General features: G+C 46.8%; 1 protein-coding gene across 1 annotated transcript; it reads right to left on the minus strand.

The window, feature by feature from the left end:
* Positions 1-9,289: 9,289 nt before the first annotated feature.
* LOC126086236 (sialic acid-binding Ig-like lectin 11) lies at positions 9,290-14,322 on the minus strand. Its single transcript, XM_049902400.1, has 5 exons — positions 13,818-14,322; positions 13,442-13,726; positions 12,948-13,104; positions 11,882-11,963; positions 9,290-9,481 (listed from the first exon to the last, which is right to left on the minus strand). The coding sequence occupies exons 1-5, from the start codon at positions 14,320-14,322 to the stop codon at positions 9,290-9,292; spliced, it is 1,221 nt and encodes a 406-aa protein (XP_049758357.1).
* Positions 14,323-14,642: the final 320 nt, after the last annotated feature.

Raw genomic sequence — 14,642 nt, forward strand, 5'->3', positions numbered from 1 at the left:
ATTCCACTTTGAAGTGTGGCGTCTGGGGTCTTAAATGCCAACAACCGGCCATCTAAGATGCATCAATTGGCCTCAACCCACCTGGATCAAAGGAGAACGAAGAACATCAAGGTCACATGATAACTATGAGCCCAAGAGACAGAAAGGGCCACATGAACCAGAGACTTACATCATCCTGAGACCAAAAGAACTAGATGGTGCCTGGCCACAACCGATGACTGCCCTGACAGAGAGCACAACAGAGAACCCCTGAGGGAGCAGGAGAACAGTGGGATGCAGACCCCAAATTCTCATAAAAAGACCAGACTTAATGGTCTGACTGGGACTAGAAGAATCACGGAGTTCATGGTCCCCAAACCTACTGTTGGCCCAGGACAGGAGCCATTCCCAAAGACAACTCATCAGACATGGAAGGGACTGGACAATGGGTTGGAGAGAGATGCTGAAGAAGACTGAGTTACTCGTTCCAGGTGGTCACTTGAGACTGTGTTGGCGTCTCCTGTCTGGAGGCGAGATGGGAGGGTAGAGAGGGTTAGAAACTGGCAAAACGGTCACGAAAGGAGAGACTGGAAGGAGGGAGCAGGCTGACTCATTGAGGGGAGAATAAGTGAGAGTATGGAGTAAGGTGTATATAGGCTTATATGTGACAGACTGACTTGATTTGTAAACTTTCACTTAAAGCACAAAAAAAAATTATTTAAAAAAAAACTCAGTAAAATAGGAAAATTTCTCAATATAATAAAGGACATTTATACAAAGCCAACAGGCAACGTCACCCTAGACGGAGAGAGCCTGAAAACATTCCCACTGAGATCGGGAACCAGACAAGGATGACCTTTATCACCGCTCTTATTCAACATTGTGCTCGAAGTCCTAGCCAGAGCAATTAGGCTAGATAAAGAAATAAAGGGCATCCAGATTGGCAAGGAAGAAGTCAAAGTATCTCTATTTGCAGATGACATGATCTTATACACAGAAAACCCTAAGGAATCCTCCAGAAAACTACTGAAACTAATAGAAGAGTTCAGCAGAGTATCGGGATACAAGATAAACATACAAAAATCAGTTGGATTCCTCTACACCAACAAAAAGAACATCGATGAGGAAATCCCCAAATCAAGGCCATTCACAGTAGCCCCCAAGAAGATAAAATACTTAGGAATAAATCTTACCAGAGATGTAAAAGACTTATACAAAGAAAACTACAGTACATTTCTGCAAGAAATCAAGAGACTTACGTAAGTGGAAGAACATACCTTGCTCGTGGATAGGAAGACTTAACATTATAAAGATGTCTATTCTACCAAAAGCGATCTATACATTTAATGCAATTCCGATCAAAATCCCAAGGACGTTCTTTAATGACATGGAGAAACAAATCACCAATTTCATATGGAAGGGAAAGAGGCCCTGGATAAATAAGGCATTACAGAAAAAGAAGCACAAAGTGGGAGGCCTTACTTTACCTGATTTTAGAACCTATTATACCACCACAGTAGTCAAAACGGCCTGGTACTGGTACAACAACAGAGACATGGACCAATGGAACAGAACTGAGAAAAAAATCCAGACATAAGTCCATCCACATATGAGCAGTTGATATTTGACAAAGGCCCCAAAACAGTTAAATGGGGAAAGGGCAGTCTTTTTAACAAATGGTGCTGGCATAACCAGATATCCAGCAGCAAAAAAATAGAACAAGACCCATACCTCACTCCATGCACGAAAACAAACTCAAAATGGATCAAAGACCTAAATATCAAACCTAAAACGGTAAAGATCATGGAAATAAAAATAGGGACAAAGTTAGGAGCCCTAATACATGGCTTAAACAGTATAGAAAATACTATAAAGAACTTAGAAGAAAAACCAGATAACTGGGAGCTCCTAAAAATCAAACACTTAAATGCTCATCCAAAGACTTCACCAAAAGAGTAAAAAGACTACCTACAGACTGGGAAAAAGTTTTTAGTTATGACATTTCTGATCAACGCCTGATCTCTAAAACCTACATGATACTGCAAAAACTCAACTGCAAAAAAGACAAATAATCCAATTTAAAAATGGGCAAAAGATATGAATAGACACTTCACTAAAGAAGACATTCAGGTAGCTAACATATGAGGAAATGTTCACAATCATGAGCCATTAGAGAAATGCAGATCAAAACTACAATGAGATTTCATCTCACTCCAACAAGGCTGGCATTAATCCAAAAAACACAAAATAATCAATGTTGGAGAGGCTGTGGAGAGACTGGAACACTTCTACACTGCGGGTGGGAATGTCAAATGGTACAACCACTTTGGAAATCGATTTGGCACTTCCTTAAAAAGCTAGAAATAGAACTACCATACGATCCAGCAATCCCACTCCTTGGAATATATCCTAGAGAAATAAGAGCCTTTACACGAACAGATATATGCACACCCATGTTTATTGCAGCACTGTTCACAATAGCAAAAAGATGGAAGCAACCAATGTGCCCATCAACGGACGAATGGATAAATAAATTATGGTATATTCACACAATGGAATACTACGCGTTGATAAAGAACAATGAGGAATCTGTGAAACATTTCATAACATGGAGGAACCTGGAAGGCGTTATGCTGAGTGAAATTAGTCAGTTGCAAAAGGACAAATATTGTATAAGACCACTATTATAAGAACTTGAGAAATAGTTTAAACTGAGAAGAAAACATTCTTTTGTGGTTATGAGAGGGGGAAGGGAGGCAGGGTGGGAGAGGGGTATCCACTAATTAAATAGTAGATAAGAACTACTTTAGGTGAAGGGAAAGACAGCATACAATACAGGGGAGGTCAGCACAATTGGACTAAACCAAAAGCAAAGAAGTTTCCTGAATAAACTGAACGCTTCGAAGGCCAGCGTAGCAGGGACAGGGGCCTGGGGACCATGGTTTCAGGGGACATCTAAATCAATTGGCATAATAAAATCTATTAACAAAACATTCTGCATCTCACTTTGAAGAGTGGCGTCTGGGGTCTTAAACTCCAGCAAGTAGCTATCCAAGATGCATCAATTGGTCTCAACCCACCTGGATCAAAGGAGAATGAAGAACACCAAGGACACAGGTCATTGTGAGCCCAAGAGACAGAAAGGGCCACATGAACCAGAGACTACATCATCCTGAGACCAGAAGAACTAGATGGTGCCCGGCTACAACTGATGACTGCCCTGACAGAGAACACAACAGAGAACCCCTGAGGGAGCAGGAGAGCAGTGGGATGCAGACCCCAAATTCTCATAAGACCAGAATTAATGGTCTGAATGAGACTAGAAGGACCCTGGTGGTCATGGCCCCCAGACCTTCTGTTGCCCCAGGACAGGAACCATTCCCGAAACCAACTCTTCAGACATGGATTGGACTGGACAATGGGTTGGAGAGGGATGCTGGTGAGGAATGAGCTTCTTAGATCAGGTGGACACTTGAGACTATGTTGGCATCTCCTGCCTGGAGGGGAGATGAGAGGGTGGAGGGGGTTAGAAGCTGGCGAAAAGGACGTGAAAAGAGAGAGTGGGCTGTCTCATTAGGGGGAGAGTAATTGGGAGTGTGTAGCAAGGTGTATATGGGTTTTTGTGTGAGAGACTGACTTGATTTGTAAACTTTCACTTAAAGCACAATAAAAATTATTTAGAAAAGACCAGACTTACTGGTCTAACAGAGACTGGAGGGACCCCCAAGGCAATATCCCCCAGAAACCGTGTTAACTCAGAGTTGAAGCCACTCCCGAAGTCCACCTTTCAGCTAAAAATTAAACAGGCGTATAAAACAAACGATAACACACATGAGGAATGTGCTTCTTAGTTCAGCCAAGTCTATGAGATCAAATGGGAAACACCTGCCCAAAAGCAAAGACAAGAAGGCAGGAAGGGATTGGAAAACTGGACAAATGGACACAGAGAGCTTAGGATGGAAAAGGAAAGAGAGTGCTGACACATTGCAGGGATTGCAACCAATGTCACAGAAGAATTTGTGTATAAATTTTTGAATGAGAAACTTATATGCTCTGTAAACTTTCACCTAAAACACAATAAAATTAAAAAAAAAAGATATTGTCTGTAGACACCTCTGTCCATTTAGCTGTTCAAGCCAGATGTTCAACACCTATCACCACTGAGTGAACGAGTCCATTTTCCTGTCATTGCTGACTGCTGTTTCAGTTTCCTAGAGCTGCTGTAACAGAAACACCACAAGAGGGTGGCTTTAAAGAACAGAATTTATTTTCTCACAGTTCTAGAGGCTAGCAGTCTGAATTCACAGTGCCATCAGGGCTGTGCTCTCTCTCTGTGGGCTCTAGGAAAGGTCCTTCCTGATCTCATCCAGCTTCTATAGCCTCAGGGGTTTCTTGGCCTTCCTTGGCTTGTAGACAGATCTTTACAGGCTGTCTTCCTCCCGTGTGTGTCTCTCTGTGTCTACACTCCCCTTTATAAGACACCACTGAGAAGGAAATAAGTTTAAGATCCATCCTACACCAGTTTGACCTCATAAACATTACAAAAGAAAGCCTTCATTTCCAAACAGGGTCATGTTCACAGGTCCTAGCGTTAGGATGTCCACAAATCTTCTTAGGGGTGCAATTCAATTCACATAAAGAGTTGCTGTGAGTCGGACTCAACTTGAGGGCAACGAGTTTTTGTTTTTTTTTTTTTTTTAATTCAATCCATACCACCTGCCTTACATTGATTGCCTTCCTATCCACCCAGTACAATGAAAATCTAAAATGTCAAAATGTAATGACCTCTTCCGGGATCATTAGAGCTTCAAATATGCTAAGCGTCCAGGGGGCACTTATGCAGTGGCAAGTTTGGTTAGGACAGAATGATCACTACCAAGTAGTTGAGGACTCACTGTCTGAGGAGCCTGATGACCTCTGAGTAATCTGCAGAATTGTGCCTTTGATTGATGGCAGCTCCGTGCCTTGGCATTGTGGGTGACCTGGCCTCCCCAGCCCTATTTTGCAGGCAGTCATGCTGTCTCATCCCCCACCCCACTACCATCCACTATGCACCAGCCACCCCGCCCCTCCCCTGTCCACTCTGCACTGCCCACACCACCCTCCTCTCGGTTTCTAGACTAGACCAAGCTCAATCGCACCTCAGAAGCTTCGCACATGCTGGTCCCGCTGTCTGAGATGTTTTTCCCCTTTTGTTTTTGCTGGGCTGTGCCTTCTCAAACTCAGCTGTTGGACCCTAAGGTTGTCCTGATCACCCCAGTGAAGTGTCTCTCCACCTCCCACCCACCCGCTCTCTCACCATATCGCCTTGTCCCAGCCAAGAAGTGTTTGTTGAATTTTCAGCGTCTCCACCAAATTGGAAACTCCAAGAGGGCTTCTTGTCCCTCTTGTTTATGGCAGTGTCCTCAGTCCCTGCAAAGGGCCTGACATGAAGTAGGGGCCTCAAGGGTGTTCCTTGAATGACCAAGATACCAACAACCATTTTTATTGTCTCCTAGAACTTTCCAGAACTTCCCAGAACCCATAGTTTGACATAGACAAAAGAAGAAATGTGACTCACGGCCTGCTGTTTAATCACAGATGAGCTTCTAGAGAGAACCTTCAATGTGCCGTCCTGCTGCTTCCTTAGGTGGTGCTCTGCATCCCAGTTAGCCTCAGGAAACCCACAGATATACCCCAGACAACGCGAATCTCCTCCTTTTGACTGTCCTGTCCTTTCAGCCCTCATCTCCAGCCAGCTGCTGGGAGTGTGGATGGAGGAGACATCAGACACATGGGCGGGAGTGGGGCTGGCCCCCCAGCAGGGACCCTACCTACCGTCTCCATCACTGTGCTTTGATAATAAATCGTTTGATTTGAGCTGGGGGAGTCTAGTGTCTGCCAAACAAGTTCCTCCAGGAAAATTTTAGCTCCCAGTTGTTTCCATCCATCCACCCAGCCTTTCTTCATTCATCCATCCACCCATTCATTCCTGTCAACCTTTCAGACAGCTACTCATTCTTTCATCTATCTATCCAAACTTTCATGCAGACACCCCTTTTGGGGGAACACAATTCAATCCACGACAGCTGGCTTGCATGTTGCTATGATGCTGGAAGCTATGCCACCAGTATTTCAAATACCAGCAGGGTCATCCATGGTGGACAGGTTTCAACAGAGCTTCCAGACTAAGACAGACTAGAAAGAAAGGCCTGACAATCTACTTCCAAAAATGAGCCAACAAAACCGTATGCGTCACAGCAGATTATTGTCCAATATCGTGCTGGGAGATGAGCCTCCTAGGTTGGAAGGTGCTCAAAATACACAGTGGCCACAACAATGGACTCAAGCACACTGGTGATCGTGAGGATGGTGCAGAACCATTGTTTCATTCCATTGTGCATGGGGTCATCATAAGTCAGAGCCAAAGTGACAGCAACTCACAGCAACAAGAGGCAGGAGATAAAGATGCCTCCCTGGATAAGCCCAACTGGTTGTGGCAGAAGAGAGGTGACTACTACGAACTCTATTGGTAGGGACAGTGGCAGCTACTGTGGCGGAAGTGGTATCTTCACTGTTGTTGTACTTGTGCTGTGAAGTCGGTTCCGACTCATAGCGACCCTATAGGACAGAGTAGGACTGCCCCATAGGGTTTCCAAGGAATGGCTGGTAGATTCGAACTGCTGAGTTTTTGGTTAACAGCCTGAGCTCTTAACCACTTCACCACCTTTACTAGAACAGATTAATTCAGCTCTGGTAACACAGAACGTGGCTATGGATCTGGTGAGTGTATTCTTTACATACTCATCAAGAAGGAGGATTAGAAGCAGTTCACATTCACCTCTGGTGGGTGATAGGCTACACAGACACACACCACACAAACACACACAAACAAGTGCATACATAACTTGTCAAATCTGAATAAGCTCTATGGATTCTACCAATATTGAATCACTGGTCTTGATATTGCACTATTCTTATGCAAAATAGTAATAATTGGGGAGGCTGGGTGAAGGGTGAACAGGACCTCTCTATACTTTTCTTTGCTACTCATTGTGACCCTAGGGTTATTTCAAAATAAAAAGGCACTCCTTCTTAAAAGCTTGTGAGTGGCCATCTATGATACAACTATTGGTCTCTACTCACCTGGAGCAAAAGAGAAAGAAGGAAACCAAACACTCACAGAAGAAAGTAGTCCACAGGGCAAATAGTCTACACAAACCACAGCCTCATCTATCCTGAGACCAGAAGAACTAGATGGTGCCCAGCTACCACTACCAACCATTCTAATCAGGGCCATGGTAGATGGACCCTAACAGAATGGAGAAAAATGTGGAACAGAACCTCAAATTCCTAAAAACAAAACCAGACTTCCTGGGCTGGTTGACACTGAGGACTCCCAGAAATTATTGCCCTGAGATACTCTTCAAACTTTGAACTGAAACTAACTCCTGAGGTCACCTGGTAGCTAAATAGCAAATTGGCTCAAAAAATAATGAATATAGCCTGTAAGTACTGGGATCCTTTAAAAAATCACCTACATGAGACCAAAGAGTCAACAATTACTTTAAAACAAAAATGAGAATGTAAGGGGGCAGAGAAACTAGATGAATGGAAATGGAACAACCAGAACAGAAATAACAGGGAAGTTCATGCATTGCAAACAATGTAACCAATGCCACTGAACAACTTGTGTAGAAATTGTTGAATGGGAACCTAAACTGCTGTGTAAAACCTTCACCGAAAACACAGTAAAACACTATTTTTTGTAAAAAAAAGGCAGTCATTAAATATAAGGGACGGGTTAAACATTAGAATTTTCAAATAACAACTTCGATGAGATATCAGTCACAGAATACACAATTCACTCATTTAAATGTGTACAAGTCTTGGTTTTTAGTATGTTCACAGGGTACTACAACCATCACCACAGTCAATTTTAGAACATTTTCATCACCCCAAAAAGAAAACTTATACCCATTAAGTAGCACCCTCCAACCCACCCCCACCCCCAATTCCTCTCAGGCCTAGGCAGCCAGTAAACTGCTTTCTGTCTCTATAGATTTACCTATTCTGGACATTTTACATAAATGGAATCACACAATGTGTAGCCTTTTGCAACTGGCTTCTCTCACATAACTTAGTGTTTTCAAGGTTCACCCATGTTGTAGCATGTATCACTACTTCAGTCCTTTTTATGGCTGAGTAATATTCCACCGTGTGGATAGACCGCATTTTGTTTATCCACTCATCAGTTGATGGACATTTGGGTTGTTTCCACTTACTGGTTATTATGAATAGTACTGCTGTGAATATTGATGTACAAGTTTTTGTCTGAGTGGGGTACACTTTTAGTACACTTATTTCCACAGTTAAACTTTATTCTATAACGATTTCATTGATGCATATTCCTAAATAGTTGAGTTTCAAATGTGTATTATTATTAGAGTTACCTTTATTATTTTTAAATAGCGTGTCACAGGTTGGGTTCCCCAGTGTTATGGATTGAGTCATGCCCCCTAAAGTTATGTTGATGTCCTAACCCCTAACCATTGCATCACCAGGGCTCACTCCACAGGTGTAGGGGTCGGGATACCAGCACATGCTGTGGGGGGCACGATTCAGTCCATAACAGATGTATCACAGTAATTACTTTCTGACTCCTCACAACAACCCTGTGATTTCAGTTTCTCGTGCTCATTTGACAGATGAGGAAACTGAGCACTGAGGTGATTTGTTCAAACTCCTGCTCTTAGTTGATGATGAGGCTGAGAGCTGAGCCCAGTTCTGCCCATCCCCACACTGTGACATTCCCATGTTGTTCTTAACAGGTGTTGTCGAGTCAATTCTGACTCATAGAAACCCTATAGGACAGAGTAGAACTGTCCCATGGATTTCCAAGGCTGGTGGGTTTGAACCTCTGACCTTCAGTTAAGAGCCCAGCCCTTAACCCTTGTGCCACACACATAAGTAGTTATATTCTGTTCAGGTGAAGAGTTGCTGATTCAGGAATCCCCTTGAAGTGTCCCATCCCAGGGAAGCCCTGGGTCCTCCAGCCAGAACTGGGCTCTGGGAGAGTCCTCCCTGGTGGATCTTTTTTTTTTTTTTTTGTACTTTAAGTGTAAGTTTACAAATCAAGTAAGTCTCATACAAAAATTTATATGCACCTTGCTATATACTCTTAGTTGCTCTCCCCCTAATGAGTCAGCACACTCCTTCTCTCCACCCTCTTTTTTTGTGCCCATTCATCCAGCTTCTGACCCTCTCTGCCTTCTCATCTCCCCTGCAGACAGGAGCTCCCACATAGTCTCATATGTCTTCTTCATGCAAGTCACTGGCAGGTCTTGATTTCCGAGTACTCAGTGGTGCTGGTGCCCTCCTGGCCCTGAGGCTCCCAGGGCCTTAGCCCATGGAAGACGAGGGAGGCGTACTGGAGTTCCAGCTCTTCTCCTGAGGTGCGGGGGGCCACAGCCCGAGTTTGGCAGTCTGGGGGGCCACGTGGCCGGGATTCCTGCCAGTGACCCTTAGTGGAGGAGGAAGAATGGTGTCAAAGTAGGATAACGGGGGCCAGGAGAAGAAAGCAGGCTCCAGAAGCAAACCTGGAAACCGAGCATTTGGTCTTTGATCCATTCATTCCGTAAATATTTGCCAGACCCTCATTCATGCAACAAATATTTAAGGGTAATAATACCTGATGAAGGAGCTCTGGTAGCGCAACGGCTAAGTGCTCTGCTGCTAACACAAATGTTGGTGCTTGGAACCAACCCAGCAGTTCCAAGGGAGAAAGATGTGGCAATCTGTTTCTGTTAAGATTACATCCTAGAAAACTTATGGGGCAATTCTATTCTCACGTGGGGTCACCATGAGTCAGAATCCACTGAACCACACCCAGCAACAACATTGCCTGGCCGTCACTGAGCGATTATCAGCCTACAAAATCCTCCCCAAAACCCGCTGGGGAGGTGCTGTTGTTGTTAGGTGCTGTTGAGTGTCGACCCCATGTGTGCATGAACTGCTCCATAGGGTTTTCAAGGCTGGGACCTTTCAGAAGCAAGTCACCAGGCCTGTTCTTCCAAGGTACCTCTGGGCAGGTCCAAACTGCCAACCTTCCAGCTAGTAGTCAAACACTTAGCCTTTTGTGCCACTCAGGGACTCCTGGGAAGGTGCTACTATCCACCTTTGTCAGATGGAGAAGCTTAGGCTGAGAAATGACAACCAAATATCCCCAAATCCAACACTGAATTAGTGGTGAGGCCTAGACTCATGCCCAGAGCTCTCTAACTCCAGTGCCCACTGTCTTGTTGAACGCCTCCCCTGTGCCAGGCCCTGGATGTTCAGAGGGGAGCTAAGCAGACACCACAACTGACCTCACACAGCATCCAACGTGGTAAGGGAGGCAGACATGAAGCCAGTAGTCAATGAAATGACTATCTAATTGCAAATTGTGGTAGGATGCACAAGAATGGAGTGATGTCATGAGGACAGGGATTTGCCCAGACCTGGACATTGCTCTAAGGAGCCCTGGTGGCACAGTGGTTAAGTACTCAGCTGCTAACCGAAAGTTTGGCCATTTGAACCCACCAAGCACTCCGCAGGAGGAAAGACGTGCCAATCTGCTCCCGTAAAGATTACAGCCTTGGAAACCCTATGGGACACTTTTATCTGTCACATGCATTCGCTATGGGCCAAAACCGACGCAATGGCAATGCGTTTTTGTTTTTTGGGACGCTGCCCTCAGGGAGCTCTTGGTATCTCACAGGTTCAGGCATCTGGATGCAGCTGTGAAATTGTGTTACCAAAAAAACCAAAGCCATTGTAGTCAAGGCGATTCTGACTCATAACGAGCCCATGTGTCAGAGTAGAACTGCCCCATAGGGTTGCCTAAGTTGTAATCTTTATGGGAGCAGATTGAAAGGTCTTTTCTTCTGCGGAGCCACTGGATGGATTCGAACTGCCAATCTTTCGGTTAATAGCAAGCACTTAACCATTCCACCACCAGAGCCCCTGTTGTTTTTCTTAGGTGCCATCGAGTCAGTTCTAAGTTATTGCTAGCTGGCTGGAGTATCGAGGCATGTCTCTAGCTGGGACATGGGTTAGGGGCACAGTGGGTGGGAGACAGGGAGAAGGGAAGGTGAGACACCTCTACAGTCAGACCCCGTCAGGCCTTGATGGGAATTAAGGGGTTTGCACTTGATTCTCTAGGCAATATGGAGGAGCCTGAGGCGTGTAAGCTCAGGGACAAGAGGGTGTGCACTAAAGAATTGGTGTCAGAAGCGAGGATGGTCTTGGGGTCCCCAAATTTGCACTTGGTGTCAGCAGTGAGAGTGGTCTTGGTTCCCACAAATGTGTGGTTGGTATCAAAAGTGAGGAAGGTGTTGTGGTTATCCCAAATTTGCAGTCGATATAAGAAGTGAGGGTTTTCTTGGGGTCCCCCAAATTTACAGTTGGTTTCAGATGTGATGGTGGTCTTGGATCCCCAAAATTTTCAGTTTGTATGAGAAGAAAAGGTAGTCTGGTGTCATCTAAATTTGCAATTGGTGTCAGAAATGAGGGTGGCCTTGGGGACTCTTGAACTTTGTAGTTGACAATAATTATTCTGGGGAGATCCCCCTGGCATTTTGCCTTTGGGAAGCCTGGGAAAAGTGGAGCAGGTGTCCAGACAGACAGAAATGACGAGGTGAGGACAGGAAGGGCCCAGCTGGGGCTCAACAGGCCTTGGTGATCCTCCAGCTCTGGGAGACAAGACAGAGGCAGAGGGATGTGACTCCTGGGTCGCTGGACTGGGCGACCAGGTTGATGGGGACCCAGGAGAAAAAGCTTTTGGGGGCAAGATGATAACCTAAGTCATCAGAGGAGCCTGGTGACAGTCATTTTGGGGAGGTAACCGGATGGGACCTCCATGGACAGAGGACTCATCACTCACCCATGCAATGGTGCCCAAGACAGAGGGGACATCCAATACTCCAGCTGCTGTCTTGGTTGCCTTCCTCTTCCGGGGCTTCACTCTGAGAGAGGAACCCAGGACCTTCAGGAAACTGGCTCAGGGCTTGGGGTAGGACTACTGCCTCCTGCTTAAGAGCCTAGAAGGGCAGACCTGGGCTGGAAGAGGCTTGGACACCATGTCTAGCCTGATGACTTATATTAGGAGAACATGAGCCCCTTCCTAGAATGCCGGGTCAAGGGTGAGAACTTGCCCCTCTCTGAATCTCTTCCTAGTTGCCATCAAGTCAGTTCCGACTCATGGCAACCCCATTTGTGTCAGAGTATATCTGCGCCGCATACGGTTTTCAGTGGCTGATTTGTTTTCAGAAAGAAATGGCCAGTCATTTCTTCCCAGGCACCTCTGGGTGGATTCGAACCACCAACCTTTCAGTTAGTAGCTAAGCAGTTAACCATTTGCACTACCCAGGGACTCTATGTATCTCTGCCAGGGGCTTAATTTTTTTGGAGTCTATGGGTGCTGCAAACAGTTATGAACTCAACTACTAACCAAAAATTAGCTGTTCAAACTCACCCAGAGGTGCCTCAAAAGAAAGGCCTGGCAACCTACTTCCAGAAACTCAGCCACTGAAAGCCCTGTGGAGCACAGGTCTACTCTGACACACAAGGGGTCACCAAGAGTTGGAACTGACTCAACGACAACTAGTTTGGTTTTTGATCTTTGGTTTTCAAGTTCCTAGGTCCCTGGGTGGCACAAATACTTTGCACTAGGCTACTAACAGAAAGGCTGGTGATTAAGATCCACCCTGATGTACTGTGGAAGAAAGACCTGGCCATCTACTTCCAAAAAATTACCCATTGAAAACCCTATGGAGCACAAGTCTCTTCTGACACACAGGGGGTCACCAGGAATCAGAATCTGGCTTTCTGAATCTCTGGCCCAAGACCCAGTTCTCACAGCAACCACTGCCCCATTCGGATTCCTCCACCTGGGACTCTCGGGGACTCCAGGGCTCACACCCCCTCCCACCCCAAGGGAGGACACTCACATGAGGAAGATGAGGCAGGGACAGAGAAAGAGCAGGGTGGTGAGGCCAGCTCCCATGAAGGCCGCCTGAACAAATTCTCCCCCACGCTCACGTTCCCCTGCTGACGAGCCAGTTTTAGGGTGCCTTCCCTCTGAGCCCAGGACCCTCAAGCCCACTCCTGCCATAGAATATGAGCTCTCCTTTTGGTCAGCCCCCAGCCCTCAACCCCAAACACACCACTTCCCTCCAACCCCAGTGCCTCTGCCCTAAGTTCTTCTAGAATCGACACTCCTTCCCCCCAAGCCTCAGCCCGAGCCGACCCCCAGACCTGGCAGCAGCAGAAGGGTGATGCCAGGTGGCATCCAGTCACCTCCCAGGGAGAAAGCAGCTTCCTGGGACCTGCCTTTTTGCCCAGGGACCCTCCTGAGCTCCAGTCTGCTAGTTGCCAGTGCAGTTTCTAACCTCCGTGTGTACCTGGTCTGTTTCCACCCCCAGAGTCCTGCCCCTAAACTCACGGGTCACGTTCAGTAGTATGGTCCTGGAAGTGCTCACACCATTTCTAGAGAAGTCCACTCGACAGGTGAGCTCGGTGTCGTGGTCCTGGGGTCTCGGTGTGAGCGTGAACTCCGAGAAGAGGGAAGTTCGTGGTCCAGCTCCTTGGGGGGAGACGGCGGCCCCCGTCCAGGAGAATGTGGGGTCTGGACAGCCCTCAGAGTTCCCAGGAAACACACAGAGCAGTGTCACTGGGCGCCCCAGCTCCAGGGTCTCAGGGAGGTAGATACTGGGCTTCTGTGTCAGGCCTGGGGCAGAGAGAGGGGGATCCTAGCCCCAGACCATGGTTGTCCCCTACAGTGGCTCCCCAGCCCATCCTTGCTCCAGCCAGCTCCATACCTGTCACTTCCAAGGACAGTGGGTGTGTCACGAAACTAAATTTCACGTAATAGTTTCTCTCCACCCGAAAGATGTATGCTGCCGTGTCCTTCATCTGTGCGTCTCTGATCACCAGCGAGCAGCTCCCATTCCGGGGGTCCCCAAGGAGCTGGAATCGGCCTTTGGTCTCCTCTTTTACTTCCCTATGTGGATCGTTTGTGGCCACTGGAGCATCCGAGTTGTGATTGATGTTACCGGCCACTTTCCGGAACCAGGAGCCCAGAACTGGGTTAGAGATTCTCCAGTAGGATGTGGGGTAGGAGAAGGTGCAGGGTGTGAAGACACACAGGCCCTCCTGCACTGTCACAGACTTTTGCACCTGCAGCTGGTATCTGTCATCCAGACCCCAGGACCCTTTGGGAGACCAAAGATTAGTGGGAGCCCCAGCCCCTGCCTGGTACCCCTGGCCCCCAACACACTTGATCCCCCACAACAGGGGCAGCAGTAGCAGCAGCAGCAGCAGCATCTCTGCAGTTGGAGGAGCTGGACCTGGCACCCTCTGGCTTCTGGGTCCATCTGTCTGTCTGGGAAGGAAGCGCCAACAGAAAGCTCCAGGCAGGGAGGGACAGGGACTGTCCACAGAAGAGGAAGCTCAGCAGCCCAAGGTTCCTGTGAGATTGCCTGCCTCTTCCTACTTCTCCTTCCGCAGGTGGAAGCAACAGGGCAGAGAGGTGCAGAACTTGCCAAGGCTAGCAAGGGGCCCCCTTAGCCCTCAGGGAGCAGAGCCCCAGGAGTGGGGTGCTCACAGAAAATAGGTGATGTCTTAGTTTCCGAAAGTCCCTGGGT

The sequence above is a fragment of the Elephas maximus genome, chromosome 11 (assembly GCF_024166365.1).
Source record: "Elephas maximus indicus isolate mEleMax1 chromosome 11, mEleMax1 primary haplotype, whole genome shotgun sequence".
NCBI classification, from domain to species: Eukaryota; Metazoa; Chordata; class Mammalia; order Proboscidea; family Elephantidae; genus Elephas; species Elephas maximus.